This window comes from Pelodiscus sinensis, chromosome 1 (genome assembly GCF_052426305.1).
Source record: "Pelodiscus sinensis isolate ZL-2025 chromosome 1, ASM5242630v1, whole genome shotgun sequence".
Classification (NCBI taxonomy): Eukaryota; Metazoa; Chordata; order Testudines; family Trionychidae; genus Pelodiscus; species Pelodiscus sinensis.
In genome coordinates, this window is record NC_143052.1 from 353,513,268 (window position 1) to 353,536,292 (window position 23,025).

Below are 23,025 nucleotides of genomic sequence, written 5' to 3' on the forward strand. Positions count from 1 at the left end.
GGAGGGATGTTCGTGCCGGAGGCTCCTGCTCAGCTATTATCCAAAACGTTCTCCTGGGCATCTCTGAGCTGGGCCCCATGGAGCCCTCACTGACAAGCTCTGGGTCATGGACAGCGAGTTAAAATAGCACAGATCAACCTGAGGCTCCCGCCAAAGGGCCTTTCCAGCCTGTGCCAGAGAAGGGTCCGGTTTGACCGGCCTGCCCTCTTCCCCCGGGAGCAGCACCAGGGCTGCAGGGAAGGGCAGGAAACTCCAGCAGGGGCAGATGTGGGGGAACGTGACACTTCCCCAGGATCGCCCAGACCCGCAGTCGTCAGCAACCGGTTGCAGTGGGGAGCGGGAGGTGACATCTCTCCTCAGGGGCCTTCCTCTGGCGCTGGGAGGCTGCAGCTCTGTAGTCTTGGAATTTGGAAATCCCATTAACATGGCCAGGCTTCACTGGAGCCCTGGCCCTGGGCTGGGGAGAAGAGGCTCTGGTTCCAAGCTGCCCCGGGAGAGAGGGCTACCCCGGTTTTCCCTCCCTGCAGCAGCCTGGGCCAGATAAGAAGCGCCTCTCTAGGGCTTCCCCAATCCAGCGGGCACCGCAGGGAGGAATTCCTGTGCCCCGGCCAGGGCATGTCCTGTCCATCCCCGTCTGCACTCCCCAGCCACAGTGAGTGATGCAGCCAACGGCACATCCACACCTCTGCCACTTTCCCCTCGCTCCCTGCTGGGGCAACAGCCAGCAGTGCGAGGGGAGCTTCACGCCCCCCACCATCCCTGAAAAGTGCCTGGCGGGGAGGGGACTCGGGGCAGTCCCGGACAGAGGGGAGAGGGGACGGGTGTCTCTGTCTCTTTGCTTTGTGGGGTGCTGAGACCCAGCCGCACTCCAGGCACAGCCCATATTCTTCACACAGCTAAGTCCAGAGCTTGCTTTGAAGTGAGGATAAGAGGAAGCTGCCTGGCACATTGCATGGTCCTAGCTCCTACCGCTTCAGAGGAGTTCTTGAGCAAACAGACAGATGGACAGAAACAGACAGACAGGCAGACTATAAATTACAGAGTGGAATCGTGTGACAGTTGACTAACGAAAGCCGATGATTAGAACTTGCCCACAGGCTCCTCTGCCCGGCGATGCCCAGTTCCCACCAGGGGAGGCTGAATGTCATCTGCCTTGCTGGCCCATTGGCTGGGCAGTAGGGTTAGCAGAATGGAGCCAAACATGCTCAGGTGGCTCTAAGGTGGGGACTGTCTGTAGGTGCAGGGAGATTCTATCCCCACCGTGTCTGGGGCCGGGCCGGCCACCGCTGGGATCCTGGGCCCAGTCCTGTGTCCCCAGGCTCCGAATCCATTAGTGCCCCTTTCTGCACTGAGGCACATCTGAGTGGTCGCTGTGTTCGTGGGCTCTACAGCCCCCCGGGGGGTCCAGTGTCTCTCAGGGGCAAAGCAGGGAGCAGGGCCAGAGCTGGGGCAATAAATCCTCATAGAGCTCAAGTAGCTGAACAGTCCCTTGTTGCTTCATGGTGTGTCCAGAGCTGAGGGAGGCCGGCTTCAGGTGCTGGGCTCTCTGAGACTCTCCACCCGGCCCTGCCTGCTCTGTGGCTGGTTTGGCAAGTCATCACCTCCGAGCTCCTGACAGGCCCCTGTCACCGCCTCTGGTTCTGCCCTGCACCCCTGTGAGAAGTGACTGTGAGAGGGGTAGGACCCCAGCAGGCACTGACCTTGTCTCTGCTTCCAGCCAGGCCCGGCGCCCAAGCGGAGCCCTCAGTGCCCCATGGCCACGCCCAACAGCACAACGTTCAGTCACCTCAGCTTCATCCTGGTCGGCATCCCGGGCCTGGAGCCCTGGCACCCCTGGATCTCCATCCCCTTCGCGCTGATGTACACAGCAGCTGTTCTGGGGAACTGTGGTCTCCTCCTGCTCATCGCCACCCAGCGCAGGCTGCACGAGCCCATGTTCATTTTCTTCTCTATGCTGGTGGTGGCCGACTTACTGTTATCCACCACCACAGTGCCCAACATGCTGGGCATCTTCTGGTTTGGACCCAAGGCCATTTTCTTCACTTCTTGCCTCACCCAAGCATTCTTTTTGCACTTTGGGGTTACTGTCGAATCGGCCGTCCTGCTGGCCATGGGGTTCGATCGATACGTCGCTGTATGTGACCCGCTGAGGTACACAGTTGTCCTCACCAATGAGAATATCATGAAAATAGCCACGGCCGTTGTCCTAAGAACCTTTTGTGTAATTGTCCCTGTTGTTTTTCTTCTCAAACGGCTGCCCTTCTGCGCAAGCAACATCATCCCGCATTCCTACTGTGACCACATCGGGGTGGCCAGGATGGCCTGTGCGGATATATCCCTAGATATCTGGTATGGGTTAGCAGTGTTTATTGCAACCATTATACTGGACTTTGTGCTTATCTCTGTGTCTTATTTGCTGATCCTCAGGGCTGTCTTCAAGTTGCCCACCAAAGACGCCCGGCGCAAAACTCTCGGCACCTGCGGCTCCCACATCTGTATCATCCTCTTATTTTACGTCCTAGTCTTTTTCACTGTCTTAACCCACCGCTTTGGCCACAATATCCCTAAACACATTCACATCCTGCTGGCCGATCTCTACGTGCTCATCCCCTCTGTGCTAAACCCCGTTGTCTACGGGATGAAAACTAAGCAGCTGCGAGAACAAATGCTCTGTGTGTTGTCTCAGAAGGGGAGATGGTGCTGAGACAGAGCTATGAGACTTACTAGTAGGGCTCTTCCTCACTGCCAGGTGCGGGCCTCCCATCACAGAAGCATGGAATTAACCCTTTAATTCCCTTTAGCAAAAGAGACATTTTCCTCATTGGGGATGTTTCTTTGCATGTCTGGGGTGAGGTCTGTGACATGCGTCCACCCTTTCCATGTTTTATGAAACGGACTTATGGATATGAATATACATAACTCAAAAGTGCTTTGAGCAAATTATTTTGTGTAACCCATCAATCCTCATTTCATGATCTGTTGGGCTCTTTCTCTTAAAGTGACATGTGGATCTTTGGTGTTTGTGAAACTGGACACATGGAGCGGGGAATACTATGTGGATTTCAAATGTGTGAATGGGAGACATGGAGGGTGTTACCCTCAGCTGTTAAATAATCACTTTTGTCCTCAAGGCTGAGCAAAGGTTTTTCAGGAAGGGCCTAAATACTTTATGAAAAGGAAAAGGAATAGGAAAGCAGAGGCCTTGGTCTTTTGGCTGGGCTGCACCTGAAGGAAAGGCACCGTAGACCAACAGAGCGTGAAGACTGCCCTGGTTTGGCAGAGCAGCAGGAGAAGAGATTTTAGGGAAAGGGAAACAGAGTCAGGAAAACGAGTGAGAGTAAGGTGCAGAAGGAACAGGAGGTGTGCTGACTAGGAAAAGCAGCCAGGGAGGTGGAACACAAGAGACTGGTGGAGTTAAAGCAGCATGAGATAGAAGCCTCAAAAGCCGAAGTTGCCAGGGAGAAAACCCTAAAACTAAGATGACTTGACATGGACAGAGAAGGAAGAGCTCGAAGAGCCCTGCTTGAGAGAAGAGGGAAGGAGAGGGGCTTCATGGCCTGGTTGTTCTGGCTGAGAACTTGGTGCCATTTAGTCAGGGAAATGACCACAGTAAGGTGGCTGAGTCCATGCCAGGGATTGTCAGCAGGGGTAAGGGATCTTGGGCTGAAATCCCAGAGGGGGATGGAAATGCCATGGGGCCTGGAGAGGGGATAGGAGAGAGTCTCTCCCATTCTCCTCCAGCTGAGTGGGACAGTTTGTGGGTAGGGGGAGGGGCGGTCGGAAACCAGCCCTGACCCTGAGCTATTGACCAGTGTCGGTGGCTCTGTCCAGGTGGTGGTAAGTCCGGGAGGGGCTTGGGAGCAGCTCCCACCTCCGGGAGGCACAGAGGTGTGAGCCTTGGGGCAGAGCCTTCAGGCAGAGGCTGGAGAACAAAATAGGTACGGTGCTCCACAAATGGTCTAGAGGGGGAGAGTGGTATGAAATCCATTCTTGGAAATGCTGCCCTAGCATTGGTTTGCTGGTGATCGTATGTCTTTCCCTGCAATTTTTACGGGTTAGCACAAAGAGACTCATATAGACGATAAGCCTGAGCATTGGTCAGGAGGGGCCTTAGTTTCTTAACAAAAAAAATAGGAAAGCCGAGGCCTGCGTCTTTTGGCTGGGCTGTACCTGAAAAAAGAAGCCAAAGATACCAGGGTTTGGAAGAGAGACCTGGTTTGGAGGGGCAGCTGGAAAAGAGGTTCCCGGGTGAGTTTACAAAGATCCCTCCCATGAGTTACGATTTACTAAATGTGACGGTCCTATTTCTATGCATGTCTCTGTTTTGTGTCACAAGTTAGGAATTTTGATCATGTACCAGTAGTTCTGCTGTGCTCCTTTGGGCGACACCCACCTCTAACACTTCAAGGACCAAAATGGATAATGACTCTGTATTATGCCCCTCTGAGATACTACAGAGTCAGGTGAGCTGATCACCTGACATTATCATCCCTCTTGGATGGCTGAACTTTTCTTGCGAGAGGTGGGGGCATCAAAAAAGGATCCCGGCTTTATGGAAAACCTAGATAAGGTGGGGATAGAAAAATAATCAAGGTCTTTAGTTTGTGTCTCCTCTTCCTCCCGATCCAAAGAAATAGTTGAAATCATCTCGAAGGAGAAGGACTGAAACTGAGGGCTGCAGGGAAAAACTGCTTGACTATGTGGTGAATGGGGTGGGGGGTAGGGTTCAGATAGCTCAAGTCTCAGCTCATAAGTTAATTGTTTAGTCACAAGCCTAATTTCCTCAACTCTAATGGTGAAAAGAATACACAGTGAGCCCTAAAGAGTACCCAAGAATGTTAAAGAAGTAGGAAGTGGGATGTCAGGGGGCCAGGAGAGCCAATGAAAATACAACTTGGGCTTTTGAAATGGAAGTAGGAGCCCCTTTCTGATCTGTATAGCAGGAGAACAACCCCCCAAGAACTAGAGAGGAGCTGGGGAACCAGGCATGGAGAATGTTGCGACATCCAAGCCTAAGGAAAGACTCACTCTAGAAACTACAGCTATGCGAGTAGACAGGGAGTGTTAAGTTAGATGAGATCAGGTAATTTTCTTTATTTTGGCCATCTCTGGACTACCCCCTTCTGGACACATATAACTACCCCCTTCCATTGTAAATTTCCATCTTGAATCCCTGGGAAACAATTCCCTGTGTTTTTAATCCCTTTTCTAGTTATTCTGTAACACCAGACAACCATGCAATGTTCTATTAAATATATTTTCTCTATTTTTCTTTCCCTTTCTTGAATACTAAGCATCCTTTTTCAGAACATGATCTGGTTTGTCCTGTACTGGAATCCTAAAGGTTCTGTGTGCACCTGCCTAAGACTGCACAGCGAAACTGCTCAGAGACATTAAAGTTCCCTTTTCAGCTGATTGCAATGGCTGGGTTTTCAAGGCCTTTACATACAGAAGCTTAAAATAGCTTGAGTGTCACTTACAGGAAGGAATTGCCAAGTGCACCTTCCATGGTTCATTAAAGGGTTTTGTGTTTGGGTGACAATGGAGATGCCAATTCAAGGCCGGAGAATCTGTAACCTTGGGGTGCTTACCAAAAACAGTATCTCTGTTACAGAATCAATGTTTGTAACCAGTTTCATTAACGAATGAAGCTTAGTTTGCATTCCTTGTTTTAGGGCCTTAGTAATCCACTTTGCTCTTTCTACTTAATAAATGTATTTCTGGTTAATCCTAATACCCAATTTATGTAATTTCTAACTGGGGTATCAGGAGATTGTGCGTGGCTTCCTCCACATTGAGAGAGGGGCAAATTCCATACACTTTTGGCTCTGCGTTCCACGAGAGTTGGGCATTGGACTCTGCGGCTGGGCCCTTTAGATGAGACTTCCCCGAGCTCATCTTAGTGTCTGTTTCAATCCCCAGTTGGGTGCTGTGGGAGGAGGCTGCAAAGCCTGTGTCACGTTACTGAATTTGAGGGAAGCAGCCAAATCACGGCTGCACCCATAGGTGGGGTGTTGGCCCCAAAAATGGTATAAAAGGGGGCCATGTGGGGTGTTGAATAGAAGCTCACTGTCTGCTAATCCTATGTACGCTAGTCATGTGAGTGTATAATGTCTGTATGTGTAGTTAGGAATCTGTAATCTGCGTGGATACTGAATATTTCTCTACATTTGGTTGAGCATTGGGCGGAGCCCGGCCCATGGATATGCTAATTAGTGAGGCCCTGTGGGACAGTGGCACTCAATGGGCCAAAGACACACCTCAAGAATGAAGGCTAACACCTGAGGGCTGCCAGCAGGGAACATAGGGATAGGCCGCTGGCCAGGTGACCTGCTGCAGCCAAGAAGAGACCAGGAAGGAGGGATAAAGAGGCCATGTGCGGACTACATCTTTGTACTCAGCTCAGCACTTCATCCCAGAGGTAGCATTCAGGGATTGAAGGGCCGGAACGAACTGTGGACCTATCCTGATTTTAGGATGCGCAACAAGAACTTTTAAACCAGCAGCTGTAACATCTCTGCAATAGCCTTGTCACATTACTGGATTTGGGGGGGAGCAGCCAGATTGCTGCTGCACCCATAGGTGGGGGTGTTGGCCCCAGAAAATGGTATAAAGGGGGACCATGTGGGGTGTTGAATAGAAGCTCACTGTCTGCTAATCCTATGTACGCTGTTTATGTGTTTGTATAATGTCTGTGTGTGCAATTATAAGCATGTACTTGTATGGATACTGAATATTTCCCTGCATGTGGTTGAGCATTGGGCAGGGCCCGGCCTATAGAAATGCTAATCAGCAAGGCCCTGTAGGACAATGGCACTCAATGGGCCAAGGACACACCTAAAGAATGAGTGGTGACTCATAGCTAAGGGGTACCAGCAGGCAACACAGGAATAAGGTAGACCAGGTGAACTGCTGTAGCCAAGAAGAGACCAGGAAGGAGGTATAAAGAGGCCATGTGGTGGACTCCATTTTTGTTCTCAGCTCAGCACTTCATCCCAGAGGCAGCAGTGCAGGGATCGAAGAGCCGGAAAGACCTGTGAACCCATCCTGATCCTAGGATGTGCAACAATGACTTTTAAACCAGCAGCTGTAACATCTCTGCTAGAGCCTGCATCAAGAAGTGGGAGTTTCGGTGCATGTAATGTCCTACCCTCTAACAACCTTACTCTCATACTTTTCTTTCTTGTAATAATAAACCTTTAGATGTTAGATGCTAAAGGATTGGCCCAGTGTGATTTGTGGGTAAGGTCCAGCGGGTAAATTGACCAGGGATCTGTGGCTGGTTTCTTGGGATCGGACAGAACTTGTTCGGGGTAGGTGGGATTGGGTGCTAGGACCCCCCACCGGTGTATGAGGCCCGGAGCCTTCTGGGGCATGGATATTGCTGGGGTGTCGGAGGGGTTTTGCTCGCGAGGATTCAGGCAGGCAGCAGAAGTGCTCTGTGGGACTGGTTTGTGGCCTGTTTGGAGAGGTCACCAATCTGGGGGCTGTAAGGAGCCCCGAATTTGAGCAATTTGCCCTGAGCGGATGCCCTCAGCTGTGCCCACACTTGGGCCGATGTGTCACAACCACTCTGACAGTTAGGAACTTTTTCCTAATGTCCAACCTAAACCTCCCTTGCTGCAGTTTAAGCTCATTGCTTCTCATTCTATCCTAGGAGGCCAAGATGAACAAGTTTTCTCCCTCCTCCTTATCACAGCCTTTTAGATACCTGAAAACTGCTATCATGTCCCCCCTCTATCTTCTCTTTTCTAAACTAAACAAACCCAGTTCTTTCATCCTTACTTCATAGGTCATGTTCTCTAAACCTTTAATCATTCTTGTTGCTCTTCTCTGGACCTTCTCCAATTTGTCCATATTTTCCTTGAAATGCGGTGCCCAGAACTGGACACAATACTCCAACTGAAGCCTAACCAGCGCAGAGTAGAGCGGAAGAATGACTTCCCATGTCTTGCTCACTACACACATGTTAATGCATCCCAGAATCATGTTTGCTTTTTTTGCAACAGCGTCACACTGTTGACTCATATTTAACTTGTGGTCCACTATAACCCCTAGATTCCTTTCTGCCATACTCCTTCCTAGATAGTCTCTTCCCATTTTCATGCATGAAACTGATTGTTCCTTACTAAGTAGAGCACTTTGCATTTGTCTTTATTAAACCTCATCCTGTTTACCTCAGACCATTTCTCCAATTTGTCCAGATCATTTTGAATTATGACCCTATTCTCCAAAGCAGTCGCAAGCCCTTCCAGCTTGGTATCATCTGCAAACTCAATAAGCATACTTTCGATGCCAATATCTAAATTGCTGATGAAGATATTGAACAGAGCCGGTCCCAAAATGGACCCCTGAGGAACCCCACTTGTTATACCTTTCCAGCAGGATTGAGAACCATTAATAACTACTCTCTGAGTATGGTTATCTAGCCAGTTATGCACCCACCTTATAGCACCTCATCTAAGTTTTATTTGCCTAATTTAGTGATAAAAATATCATGAGAGACCGTATTAAATGCCTTACTAAAGTTTCGGTATACCACATCCACCGCTTCTCCCTTATCCACAAGACTCGTTAGCCTATCAAAGAAAGCTATCAGATTGGTTTGACCATTTGCAAGATCAGCAGGAGCTGAGGTTTGCAGACTTCCGTGGTTGGGATACTGTCTCACCCAGATACTGGTCGGAACTTATTTATGGTTTCCCAGGCCTGAAAAAGGGGAATTTAGGCCTGGACCTTTCAGCCACGCAGGATGGTGGGAACAATACCCTCAGACTCAGAAGATGTATTACTAAATGCAATTAGGACTCAGGTTGCGATAGATAACCACAAAGGCCCTTGGCAACAAATTGACGTATATGATAACGAGTTAAGAGCAATGATATATTGACCAATAGGAAAAGAACACTTCAGCATTAAAAACACCCCTATTGAATATGCATAAAAATGTTATCATCAGCGTCACTTGGTTTAAAAGTGGGACCAAGAATTGATAGGGAGGAGAGGATGGAGTCCTTGGAAGGGCCAGAAGGATGGCTCCTGGTGATGATGGGCAAGGTGAAGGTAATGAGGAAGATGATGGGCTAACACCTAAGATTGTTCTAGAAGGAATGATGTCAGTATTTGGTAAGGAAATATGAATGTACATTCCCTGTCTTATGAAATTGATGTGTTTGTGACTGTGCCAACCGTATTAATAAACTGTAAATATTGTAAATATACAAGAGTTTCTATATAGTGAGTGTTGCAACCATGCACATCAGGGTTCCCCATCATAGTATAATTGAATACTGGGCCAGATTCTGGGACAAAGAACCTGTTTACCCTAAAGCTGGGTAATTATAATTTAACATAATCTTAGATCAGGCTACAGTACCAAAGTATTTTTAAAGTCTCTTGTAGACCCCCACCCTCTGCACACAAAGTGCCAAACTGGGGAACAGCCTTCACACCCAGACTTGAAGGACACTAGGCCTGTCAAGGAATCTACCAAAAACAATATCTCTGATACGGAATCATTGTTTGTAACCACTTTCATTAAGGAATCCAGCTTAGTTTGCATGCCTTGATTTTGTGCCTTAGTAATCAACTTTGTTCTGTTTGCTACCTCTTTAGCCACTAAAAATGCATCTCTTTGGGTATGTTTACACTGCCACCCTAGTTCAAACAAGGGTGGCTAATGAAGGCATTTGAACTTGCTAATGAAGCTCGGGATTTAAATATCCCGGGCTTCATTTGCATGTTCCAGAGCGGGCACCATTTTTAAATGCCTGTAGTTCGAACTACCTGCCCGTGGCTACACGTAGCACAGACTAGATAGTTTGATTTACAGCTCCTAATTTGAACTACCGTTAGTCCTCCTGCAATGTAGACATACCCTTTGTTAATAATAAATATATTTCTGGTTAAAACTGATACCCGATTTATGTAATTTCTAACTGGGGTAGCAGGAGGTTGTGCATGGCTTCCTCCACATTGAGGGAGGGGCAAATTTCATATAATTCTGGCTCTGCATTCCACGAGAGTTGGATACCTTGGCTCTGTGACAGGCCCCTTTAGCTGAGATTTCCCCAAGCTCTAGATAATTTCATGGAGGAGGCTGCAGAGCATGGCTCAACAAGACAGAAACCTGGGCTGACAGAAAGGAGATTGCTTATCTCTTAGAACTGAAAGGGCCCTTGAAAGGTCATTAAGTCCAATCCACTGCTTTCTCAGCAGGACCAAGTACCATCCCAGATGAATTTTTGCCCCAAATGGCTTCTGCAAGAATCAAACTCACAACCCTGGGTTTAGCAGGCCAATGCTCAAACCACCGAGCTATCTCTCTCCACAAGGTAGGCTAGTAGTTTGGAATAGGAAGCCTAATCCAAACTACCTAGTCCATGACGCGTGTAGCCATGGGCACGGAGTCTGAACTAGCGGGGATTTAAAAATGGCGGTGCCCGGCAAGATGAAAATTAAGCACGGGAAATTCATATCCCGGGCTTCATTTGCAACTACAGTTGCCTACATTAACCACCCAAGTTCGAACTAGGTGGTAGTATAGACATACCTTAGAGTGTGGAGCTGCTGCCTCAGGCTAGCCGAGGGCTGTGCTTAAAGGGACCCGACCCCCACCCCGGACAGACAGTTCTCAGGGTTCGATGCTTGCTTGTCTACCTCGATGAGGGACAGCAAAGCAGTGCTGTCTTGGAGTGCCCTGAGTGCCTGCACTCGGCACATCACAGCACTCGGCCATCAGCCCGTCTGCCATCCGGAGAGGTCCATCGGAGGGCTGTCAGGATCCAGGAGGCCCTGCAGGAGAGCTTCCACCCCAAGGAGCCCACAGAGCCACCCCAGTCCTCCCCATCAGGGGCTCATGCGCCATTCCTCCCTCACCTCCTTTCACTTACCCCTCCCTAGCCCCCTTTCCTGATGTAAAAAATAAAGGACTCGTGTGGTCAAAAATAGAAACTCTCTTTATTTAACAAAACTGGGGCGGGGAGTGATTAACCTCTGGGGAGACTGGGAAAAGGAGGTGGGAGGGGGAAGAGAGAGAGTGGAAGAGGGGAGAGGGAAACCTGGGAGGAGGGAGCTGGAAGGGGGAAGCCAGGGGAAGAAGAAGAAGGGGAAATATCAAACTGTATAAAACTATGGTACGTCATATCTTCAGAAAATAAGACCCAGAATATTTGACTGCCCCTGTATAAAATTATGGTACGTCCACATCCTGAATACTGTGTACAGACGTGGTCTCATCACCTCAAAAAGGATATTTTGGCCTTGGAAAGGGTTCAGAAAAGGGCAACTAAAATGATCAGGGGCTTGGAAAAGGTCCCATATGCAGAGAGGCTAAAGAGACAGGGACTTTTCAATTTAGAAAAGAGGAGACCGAGGGGGGATATGATAGAGGTCAATAAAATCATGAGTGCTGTGAAGAGGTTAAATAAAGAAAAGTTCTTCATTAGTTCCCATAATACAAGGACTAGAGGACACCAAATGAAATGAAAGGGTAGCAGGCTTCAAACTAATAATAGAAAGTTCTTCTTCACACAGCACATAGTCAACCTGTGGAACTCCTTTGCACAGGAGGCTATGAAGGCTAGAACTATAACAAAATTTAAAGAGAAGTTAGATAAATTCATGGAGGTTGGGTCCATGGAGTGCTATTAGCCAGGGGGTAGGAGTGGTGTCCCTGGCCTCTGTTTGTGGAAGGCTGGAGATGGATGGCACGAGACAAATGGCTTGGTCATTGTCTTCGGTCCATCCCCTCCAGGGTACCTAGTGTTGGCGTCTGTCGGCAGAAAGGATACTGGACTAGATGGACCTTTGGTCTGACCCAGTATGGGCATTCTTATGTTTTTATGTTCTAAGCTCAGGGCTCAGAGTCAGGGGTCTCACTGGACCAACTTGATTTTCATGCAGACCTGCTTCTGGGTCTGCATGTGGCCTCTGGTGACCAGGCTGGCAGCCATGCAGCTGTAGACGGCTGCATTCCTGTGCCTAGTGTGGAGATCGTGGACGTTGGAGGCCTTCCCCCAAACCTCCATGAGGTCCACGATCTCCGCACTAGATCAGGCGGGCGCCCACCTCTTGCGGCATTGGGCAGGCTCCTGGGAGCCACTAGCCTGGTCCTGGGAAGAAGCAGAGGGCTGGGTGGCAGCAGGTGGCTGGCTCGTGCCGTGCCAGGTGCAGGGTCTGCTGGCTGGGAGCTGGCAGGCTTGTAACTGGCACAAGCACTGTATCCAGCCCGTGGCCCTTTAAGGGCTCCGGGGCTGGGAGGGGGGCAGAAGATTTTCCCTGGTGGTGCCCAGAGTGACCACCAGGGAAAGCTGGGGAGGGCTAGCCTCCTAGTAGTTCGAATTAAGTGGCTACACAGCCCTTAATTCAAACTACTTAATTCAAACTAGGCGTTAGTCCTCGTAGAATGAGGTTTACCTAGTTCGAATTAAGTGCTCCGCTAGTTTGAATTAAGTTTGAACTAGCGGTTTGCATGTGTAGCGCCTATCAAAGTGAATTCGAACTAACGGCTGTTAGTTCGAATTAAGTTTGTAGTGTAGACACTCCCAACTGTGTTCATGGGGGACGTCTAGAGGTCTTTGCCCTACACTCCATAGGCCAGATAAGCCCCCTCCAGTTCTGCTGTGTGAGGACGGGTTTGCTAATGCCCTTGAGTCCACCATGAACACAGCTACCTGGGGCCAAAAGGAAAATAATATTTATAAAACTGAGATAGGAAGGAGATTCCTGCCTACAGGAATCCTTTGCTTTCATGGACTGGGCAATTAGAGTCATAGGGAGGCACTGGCAGCCATTGAGCACGAGTGAGGTGGTTTCTTCCCCTCCTTACCTCTGGCTCTGTGGCTGAACTCCGAACAGTACTACTGGGGTGTGTAAGGGTTAAATAAGGGGGCTGGGTAGTTGCAACAATGGGAAGGGGGCACAGCCCCAGGAGTGGCTGCTTCTGTTCATTGACAGACTTGTTTTGATTCCTGCTTCCCTGCTTGACTGGGATAGAGGAGTATGCAGCTGTACCAAGACGTATCCTTTCAATGTATGGCCTGGGCTTTAGCAGTTCTATCTCCCTCAACCCCTTATCCGCTGTGAATTATAAAGTCAGGGTGTCTACACTACAGGGTTTTTTAGGAAAAAGTGGACTTTTTTCAAAAAAACTGTCCCTGCATCTAGACTGCCGCCGCATTCTTTCGAAAGGAAATTGAAAGAACGTGGCAGTTGTGTAGACCACGGAAAACCTCCTTTTCTGAGGAATATCGCCTTGTTTCGAAAGTCCTCTTACCCAGTCCGCCTGGGTACCTGGGTGCTCTATTTCAAAAAAGCAGCTTGCTTTTTCGAAAGTTCTGGTAGTAGTCTAGACACTCTTTTTCAAAAGAGGCTTTTCAAACCAAAGAACTGATTAGGGACTATTTATTAAAGCTAAACATACATAAATCCATGGGTCCGACTTAATGCATGCGAGAGTACAGGCAGTCCCCGGGTTACGTACAAGATAGGGACTATAGGTTTGTTCTTAAGTTGAATTTGTACGTAACTCGGAACTGGCTCCAGATTCAGCCGCTGCTGCTGAAACTGACCAGGGGCTGACTACAGGAAGCTGGAGGCAGAACTGCTCTGCCCCCAGCTTCCTGGAATCAGCCACTGATCAGTTTCAACAGCGGCTGAATCTGGAGCCTGGGACAGAACAGCTGGGTCGCTGCCGGGTAGGTCCCCCCAGGAACAACCCGGCAGCACCCCAGCTGCTCTACCCCAGGCGTCCACAACAAAAGCCTGGTCTGCTGTGGGGGGGCACTAGCTGAGCCCCCCCCCCCCCAGCAGACCAGGGACACCCGGAGCAAAGCCGGCGGGGTCCCGCGCCCTCAAGGCTTTGCTCCGGGTGTCCCTGGTCTTCTCGGGGTGTCCCTGGTCTGCTGGGAGGGTGTGGGACCCCGCCGCCTCTGTGGCTTTGCTTGGGATGTCCCTGGTCTGCTGGGGACCCCCCCAGCAGACCAGGGACACCCGGAGCAGCTTTTCTCACCCCGAAGGACGCGGTGGCGGGACCACTGCGCGTCTGGGTGGTCCCGCCACCCGCGAGTTCCGGGGTGAGAAAAGCCCCGTTCGTAAGTGCGGATCCGACGTATGTCGGATCCGCGTAACTGGGGACTGCCTGTACTGAGGGAATTGGCAAATGTCATTGCGGAACTTTTGGCCATTATCTTTGAAAAGTGGAGATCAGGGGAGATCCCAGATGATTGGAAAAAGGCAAATGTAGTGCCCATGTTTGAAAAGGGGAAGAAGGACGATCCAGGGAACTATAGGTTAGTAAGTCTTACCTCAGTCCCAGGAAAAATCATGGAAGGGATCCTTAAGGAATCCATTTTGAAGCAATTTGAAGAGGGGAAAGTGGTCAGGAATAGTCAGCATGGATTCATGAAGGGCAAGTTGTGCCTGACCAATCTGATTAGCTTCTATGATGAGGTGACTGGCTCTGTGGACGTGGGGAAGTCAGTGGATGTGATATACCTTGACTTTAGCAAGGCTTTTGATACGGTCTCCCACAATATTCTTGCCAGCAAGTTAATGGAATGTGCATTGGATAAATGGACGGTAAGATGGATAGAAAGCTGGCTAGAAGATAGGGGATGGATTGCACCCTCAGCAAGTTTCAGATGACACTAAGCTTGGGGGAGAGGTAGATACACTCGAGGGCAGGGATGAGGTCCAGAGTGACTTAGACAAATTGGAAAATTGGGCCACAAGAAATCTGATGAGGTTCAACAACGGCAAGTGCAGAGTCCCAGATGGGGCAAAGGGGCTTTGCCTGGCCCCACCCCTTCCTGTTTAAGCTCTGTCCCGTCCGGAATAGCCCCAGGCAAAAATTATTTCCCACCCTTGGGCTATTTCTACCCTACAAAATATTTGCGCAAAAACCCACAGAGCATCCACACCTCAAGCGTGTTATTGCACTAGAGAATCTACAACTGACAGATCAGAGGGCTTTTTGTGGTGTAGGTAAACCTCCAACGAGGCATAACTCCTTTTTGTGCTACTGCTGCTGCCCAAATAGGTAGGTGTGGATGCTGAACATGGGTTTCTTGTGCAAAAAGAGCCTATCAGAAAAAGCGCAGGTGCTATGATGGCCATTCTGTGAATGGCCATTGTCGCGAGAAAAACAGATCCGATGATGCATACCCAAGAGGGGAAGGACAGAACCGGGTGGACAGTTTTAGTAAATAAAGGATATTTATTTATGACACTGATGAATTTACGGTATTTATTCTAAGATTTTTAATAGACCGTGTTAATAATGAATTTACAGTATTTATTATATTTATTCTACGATTTCTAGTTAAACGTGTCAGAGATATAAAGATGGGAATGGCAAGGGGAATAGTGTCTCTTCTAAAAATATCCAGCTACAGTAATTACTAACAATTATAACCAAAAAATCTATGTACTACCAAAAATTACAACACTAAGTTTATACAAGAAAGAAAATCAAATCATTCATACCAACTTACACGGAACGGAACATTTCAAAGATATCGGTTCGGTTGCGAAGGCCTTGGTTACGCCCGAGAGTGGGGGGAGGTAGCTGGTCGGTTGACCAGGCCGGCAGCGCTTTGAAGTATACGGGAAGGCACACGCACGGTGGTACGTGTGTTGTGAAGACCTCCTAGAAAGAACTGTGCGATGAGTATTTATCCCCAAATCCTGCACATCACTTTCCCGCGCTTGCATATCACCATATATGGCCCAATGGTCCCCAAGTGGGGGGTCTGTGTCCCAGGGATTGGGCCGAAACTGAGCAGGTTTCATGCGACCAGTTAAGCCCCACAGTTCTCACGCCAAGGTGACAGGTGGGAGAGTCTGAGGCTATTTTCCCCTTTTCACACCTTCCCTTCTTCTAAAGGCAATGGTATGCAGGTAGGGTGCGGCCGGTTTCTCCCAAGGAGTACTGTAGCCCACTACAGCAAAAGCGGCCTGGCCAAACTTTTTACTGGGGGGGGGGGGCGGTTTTTATTTCTAACAGCCATCAGAGCTTTCTTACACAAGAGTATCCATGCAATGTGGATGCTCTCTTGCACAAAAGCACATCGCTTTTGCGATGCTCTTTGAGGTCTGGACATGATTTTGTGCCACAAGCTTTTGGGCAAGGACTCTACGGCAAAAGGTTGCTTGTGCAAAAACCCTGCAGTGTAGACAAAAGATCATTGCCTTGGCCTTCACAGCATCAATTGGCAAGGAGTTCCAGCTGTTGATTGGGTGTAGAAACACTCGTGTTCACCTTCTTTAAACCTGCTGCTAATTAATGATTGCTGTCCTGGTTTTATGGAGAGGAGTAAATAACATTTCCCTTCTAGGCCATGCATGCCTAACTGCTACTGGGGAGAGTCAAACCTAAGACCTCTACATTTTAGTTTAGGAGACTGTAGCTTGAGCTATAAAGCCAACTGGCTTGTGATACAGACTGTAGAGTTGCCTTGTGCTCAGCTCTTGCTGTATGTGGTCTAAGAATCACTCCATGTGACAGTGAACCACACTGGGCATGTGGGTTACTCATGTTTTTACAGACCTCCAGCATATTCCCTCTTATTCGTATCTTGCCAGTATTTATTCTCCCAGTCTTTGGAACTCTGGTTCCAAAATTCACTGCTTCAAGACGCAGTCATTAATGGAGACTTTCACTGCTCTCTGTTTTGTATCTTGGTATTACTATACTCCATAAGTTGTCAGGGTTCCAGCAAGTCTCCGTGGTACCTGTTAGAGAAGCGAACTCAGCCCCCTTTGATTCAGCTGCGTCTCTGCTGGTGCTGGACGGGGAATTTCCAGCGGCGTTTCCATTCCTCGCCTACAGGAACATCACTGATGTAAACACACAAATCCCCGGATCCCAGCCTGCCCCTCCCTGCGGCTGAGCTGGAAACTGCTCTGTGCCCAGGGCTCCCTGCTGGCTCCGACCCCGCTGGGACTCCCAGGCAAGCAGGATAAATGTCCCTGCCTCCGAACCGTGGCCAGTTCGGTTCCTGCCCCTGCAGCTCCCCACCTGGATCCCAGGCTTAGACTCCTCATCCCCGACTAGGGCAGGAGCCCGGTGAGTGTTGTGGGGGGGCCTGCACGGCTGCCCTGTCCAAGAGCCAAGAGCAGCCCGGGCAGAGGCACCAGCATTTCCTACCCTGAGCCCCAATGACTCCGCTACGGAATGTGAATGAACGTCCGGGACACAGACACGGGGGCAGGGCTGGAGGTGGCAGAGAGGGCGGGAGCATAGACAGATGGGCAGGGACAGACGGACGCTCTGTAGTTACTCTGTGCTGGGAGGGAAGGTGCAATTCTCATGCAGCAGCCGACGTCTCCGTTCCCAAACCCTGCGTCAGGGCTGCCGGGGGCTTAGCCGGCCTGGGGGACCTGGGGAAAGGCTGCCCAGGGACACACAGTGGGGCTATCTGGGTGCCATGTCCCGCTGATCCCGGGGCACACGCTGGCCCCAGACAGTCTCCAAGCTTGGCAGCCGCAGCTCCGGCATTTCCTTCCCTGCGACAAGTCAGCCGGTGAGCCCCAGAGAGCAAAGGGCAGAGCCTCACCCATGGCCCCTGCCTGGCTCCGCTGCCTTTCTGGGCCGGGCAGGTTCTGTCCTTGGGAAATCGGGTCTGTGTGGCAGCCAGGCTCATGCCGGCAGGGCACGGTGCCATGAAGCAGTGAGAAGGGCTGGGGTGAGCGGCAGGGCATCTGCAGCCAGGAGAAAGGCCCCAGGGTCTCAGCTTCCAGGCGCCCAGGCAGGTTTGCAACAGAAGGTCCCTGCCTGGGGCACTCGGCCATTTCCAGACCCGGTGGACGTTCCAGTGCCCAGAGGAGCCCATGGGGGAGGAGGGGAGAAGGGTCATTCATGCCAGAGGCTCCTGCTCAGCTATTATCCTGGAAATTCTCCTGGGTGTCTCCGAGCTGGGCCTGCCAGAGCCCGATTGTGCCCTCACTGACCAGCTGCTGACCTGGGGTAGCGAGTTAAAACAGCAAAGAGCAACATGCGGCTCCCACCAAGGGGCCTTTCCAGCCTGGGCCGGAGCAGGGTCCGGTTTGACCAGCCTGCCCCCCGCCCTCAGGAGCAGGGAAGGGCAGGAAACTCCATTAGGGGCAGATGTGGGGAATGTGACACTTCCCCAGGATCACCCGGAGCCGCCGTCGTCAGCCTCCAGTTGCAGTGGGAGCGGGAGGTTTCATCTCCTCAGGGGCCTCCCCCTGGCGCTGGGAGGGGACCCGGCTTTGCTCGGGCTGCAACTCTGCAGTGTGTGAATTTGGAAATACCATGGACATGCCCAGGCTTCCCTGGAGCATTGGCCCTGGCTGGGCTGGGGAGAAGGGGTTCTGCCCCGGGACAGAGGGTTACCCCGGTTTTCAATCCCTGCAGCAGCTTGGGGAGATAAGAAGCGCCCCTCCATGGCTGCCTCAATTGAGCAGGCACCACGGGGAGGAATTCATGTGACCTGGCTGGGGCTTGTCCCATCCATCCCCCTCTGCCGCAGTGAGTGATGCAGCCAACGGCACATCCACCTCCTCTGCCACTTTCCCCTCCCTCCCTGTAAGGGGGAACAGCCAGCACGGGCAAGGTAGCTTCACCCCCCCACACACCATCCATGATGAGTGCCTGGGGGAAGGGGACTCTGGGCAGTCCCAGACAGAGGGGAGAGGGGACGGGTGTCTCTGTCTCTTTCCTGGGCCGTGTGCTGAGACCCAGCCCCACTCCAGGCACAGCCCACGTTCTTGGAACAGCCACGCCCGGAACTTGCTTTGAAGTGAGGATAAGATGCAGCTGCCTGGCACACTGGGTGCTCCTAGCTCTACCACTTCAGAGGAGTGCTCGCACGGACAGACAGATGGACAGAAACAGACAGACAGGACGACTCTTTCTAATATAGAGTGGAATCGTTTACTAATAGCGATAGTTTACAAATGAAAGCCGACGGTTAGAACTTGCCTACAGGCTTGTCTGACCGGTGATGCCCAGTTTCCTCCAGGAAGAGGCTGAATGTCATTTGCCTCATGTCTCATGCGCTGGAGAGTAGGGTTAGCAGAATGGAGCCAAAGGCGCTCGGGTGGCTCTATGGCCGGGGACTGTCTGTGGGTGCAGGGAGATTCTATCCCTGCCATGTTTGGGGCCCTCCAGGCACCACTGGGATCCTGGGCCCAGTCCTGTGTCCCCAGGCTCCGAATCCATTAGTGCCCCTTTCTGCACTGAGACACCTCTGAGTGGTCGCTGTGTTCGTGGGCTCTGCAGCTCCTGGGGGGTTCAGTGTCTCTCAGTGGCAAAGCAGGGAGCAGGGCCAGAGCTGGGGCAATGAATCCTGACAGACCTCGAGTAGCTGAACAGTCCAATGTTGCTTCCAGGTGTGTCCCAGAACTGAGGGAGTCCGGCTACACAGGCTGGGCTCTCTGCGACTCCCCACCCGACCCTGCCTGCTCTGTGGCTCGTTTGTAGAGTGGTCACCTCTGAGCTCCGAGCTCCTGACAGGTCCCTGTATCCGGCTCCGGCTCCGGCTCCGGCTCCGGCTCTGCCCTGCCCAGCTCTGAGTGCAGCTCTCATACACAGGGGCGCAGTGTGTGAGCGGGAAGTGAGAAGTGAGTGTGAGGCAGCGGGAGCCCAGCAGACACTGACCTTGTCTCTGCTTCCAGCCAGGTCCAGCGCCCAAGCGGAGCCCTCAGCGCCCCATGGCCACGCCCAACAGCACAACGTTCAGTCACCTCAGCTTCGTCCTGGTCGGCATCCCGGGCCTGGAGCCCTGGCACCCCTGGTTCTCCATCCCCTTCGCGCTGATGTACACGGCGGCTGTTCTGGGGAACTGTGGTCTCCTTCTGCTCATCGCCACCCAGCGCAGGCTGCACGAGCCCATGTTCATTTTCTTCTCCATGCTGGCGGTGGCCGACTTGCTGTTATCCACCACTACAGTGCCCAACACGCTGGCCATCTTCTGGTTTGGACCCAAGGACATTTCCTTCAATGCCTGCCTCACCCAGGCATTCTTTTTGCACTTTGGGGTTACTGTCGAATCGGCCGTCCTGCTGGCCATGGGGTTCGATCGGTACGTCGCCGTCTGCGACCCGCTGAGGTACACGATTATCCTCACCAACGAAAAGATCAGGAAAATAGCCACGGCCGTTGTCCTAAGAACCTTTTGTGTAATTGTCCCTGTTGTTTTTCTTCTCAAACGGCTGCCCTTCTGCGCAAGCAACATCATCCCGCATTCCTACTGTGACCACATCGGTGTGGCCAGGCTGGCCTGTGCGGATATATCCATAGATATCTGGTATGGCTTAGCAGTGCCAATTGCAACCATTATATTAGATGTTGTCCTTATCTCTGTGTCTTACGTGCTGATCCTCAGGGCTGTCTTCAAGCTGCCCACCAAAGACGCCCAGCGCAAAACTCTCGGCACCTGCGGCTCCCACGTCTGTATCATCCTCTTATTTTACGTCCCAGCCTTTTTCAATTTCCTAACCAACCGCTTTGGCCTCAATATCCCTAAACACATTCACAAACTGCTGGCCAATCTCTACGTGCTCATCCCCTCCGTGCTAAACCCCGTTGTTTACGGGATGAAAACCAAGCAGCTGCGGGAACAAATGGTCTGTGTGTTGTCTCGGAAGGGGAGATAGTGCTGAGACCGAGCTATGAGACTTACTAGCAGGGCTCTTCTTCACTGCAAGGTGAGGGTCCCTGGCACTGAAGCATGGACATTAACACTTTAATTCCCTGTAGCAAAACAGACATTTTCCTCACTGGGGATGTTTCTTTGCAGGTCTAGCGTGAGGTCTGTGACACGCACCTTGCATGCTTTATGAAATGGACATATGGACATGAATATACCTAATTCTAAAGTGCTTTAATCAAATTATTTCATGTAGCTCAGCAAGCCTCACTTCACGATCCGCTGGGTCTCTTTCTCTTATATTGACGAGTGTATCATTAGTGTGGGTAAAATTAAACCTATGGAGATGGGAATACATTGTAGGTTGCAAATGTGTGAATTAGAGAAATGGAGGATGTTACCCATAGCTGTTAAACAATCTCTTTTAACCTTAACGCTAAGCAGGGGTTGGTCGGGAGGTGGCTCAATACTTTATCAAAAAGAATAGGAAAGCAGAGGCCTGGGTCTTTTGGCTGGGCTGCACGTGAAGGAAAGAAGCCGAAGACCCCAGCTAGGGAGACAGCCTTGGTTTGGTGGGGCAGCTGGAGAAGAGGTTTTAGTGTAGGGGAAACAGTCAGGAAAATGAGTGAGAGTGAGGTGCAGAATGACTGGGAGGTGTGTGGACTCCGAAAAGCAGCCAGGGATGTGGAACACAAGAGACTGGTGGAATTAAAGCAGCGTGAGATAGAAGCCAGAAAAGCTGAAGTTGCCTGGGAGAAAACCCTAAAATGCAGATGGCTTGACAAGGACAGAGAAGGAAGAGCTCGAAGAGCCCTGCTTGAGAGAAGAGGGAAGGAGAGAGGCAACATGACCTGGTCATTTTGGCTGAGAACTTGGCGCCATTTAGTCAGGGAAATGACCACAGTAAGGTGGCTGAGTCCATGCCAGGGATTGTCAGCAGGGGTAAGGGATCTTTTGCTGTAAGTGGTCTAAGAATCACCCCATGGGACAGTGAACCACACTGGGCATGTGGGTTACTCATGCTTTTACAGACCTCCAGCATATTCCCTCTTATTCGTATCTTGCCAGTATTTATTCTCCCAGGGTATGTCTCCACTACAATGTTAGTTCGAACTAACGGACGTTAGTTCGAACTAACATTCATAGGCGCTACACTAGCGCTCCGTTAGATCGAATTTGAATCGAACTAGCGGAGCGCTTAGTTCGAACTAGGAAAACCTCATTTTACGAGGATTAAGCCTAGTTCGAACTTACTAGTTCGAATTAAGGGGTGTGTAGCTCCTTAATTCGAACTAGTGGGAGGCTAGCCCTCCCCAGGTTTCCCTGGTGGCCACTCTGGGCACCACCAGGGAAACTCGTCTGCCCCCCTCCCGGCCCCGGACCCCTTAAAGGGGCATGGGCTGGCTACGGTGCCCGTGCCAGGTGCAAGCCTGCCAGCACCCAGCCAGCAGACCCTGCACCTGGCACGGCTCGAGCCAGCCACCCGATGCCCTCCAGCCCTCCCCCTCTTCCCGGGACCAGGCTGGCGGCTCCCGGGAGCTTGCCCTGGACCGCAAGAGGCAGGCACCTGCCTGGGCTAGTGCGGACATCGTGGACCTCGTCCACGATCTCCGCACTAGGCACAGGAAAGTGGCCAGCTAGGGCAGGAGAGCTGCCAGCCTGGCCACCCAGGAGCAGGAGTGCATGAAAATCAAGGGGGTCCACTGAGACCCCCGACCCTGAGCCCTGAGCTTACAATGGCCGTCCTGGGTCAGACCAAAGGTCCATCTAGCCCAGTAGCCTGTCTGCCGACAGCGGCCAAGCCTAGGGACCCTGGAGGGGATGGACCGAAGACAGTGACCAAGCCATTTGTCTCGTGCCATCCCTCTCCAGCCTTCCACAAACTTTGGGCAGGGACAGCACTCCTACCCCCTGGCTAAGACTACTCCATGGACCCAACCTCCATGACTTGATCTCACTTCCCTTTAAACTCTGTTCTAGTTGTAGCCTTCACAGCCTCCTGCAGCAAGGAGTTCCGCAGGTTAACTATTTGCTTTGTGAACAACAACTTTCTCTTACTAGGTTGAAGCCTGCTACCCATTCCTTTCCTTTGGTGTCCTCTAGTCCTTCTTTATGGGAACTCATGAAGAACATTTCTGAATGCACCCTCTCCACCCAACCCCTGCTTTTACAGACCTCTATCCTGTTCCCCCTCCGTCTCCTCTTGTCTAAGCTGAACAGTCCCAGTCTCTGTAGCCTCTCTTCATCTGGGACCTGTTCCCAACCCCTGATCATGTTACATGCCCTCCCCTCTCCCAGCCTTTCTCTTCCCCTCTCCCACCTCCTTTTCCCAGTCTCCCCCAGTTTTGTTCAATAAAGACAGAGTCAATGTTGGAAGAAACATAATCTTTATTTTGTACATCAATAAGAA

General features: G+C 51.1%; 2 protein-coding genes across 2 annotated transcripts; both read left to right on the forward strand.

Moving 5' to 3' along the window:
• The first annotated feature begins 1,753 nt into the window (after window positions 1–1,753).
• Window positions 1,754–2,704, forward strand: LOC102445673 (olfactory receptor 52B2-like). The gene has a single exon (XM_006127643.3). It carries the CDS (start codon window positions 1,754–1,756, stop codon window positions 2,702–2,704), a length of 951 nt encoding a protein of 316 aa, XP_006127705.2.
• A 16,973-nt stretch (window positions 2,705–19,677) lies between these two features.
• On the forward strand, window positions 19,678–20,622 carry LOC102444908 (olfactory receptor 52B2-like). Its single transcript, XM_075932881.2, has one exon. It carries the CDS (start codon window positions 19,678–19,680, stop codon window positions 20,620–20,622), a length of 945 nt encoding a protein of 314 aa, XP_075788996.2.
• Window positions 20,623–23,025: the final 2,403 nt, after the last annotated feature.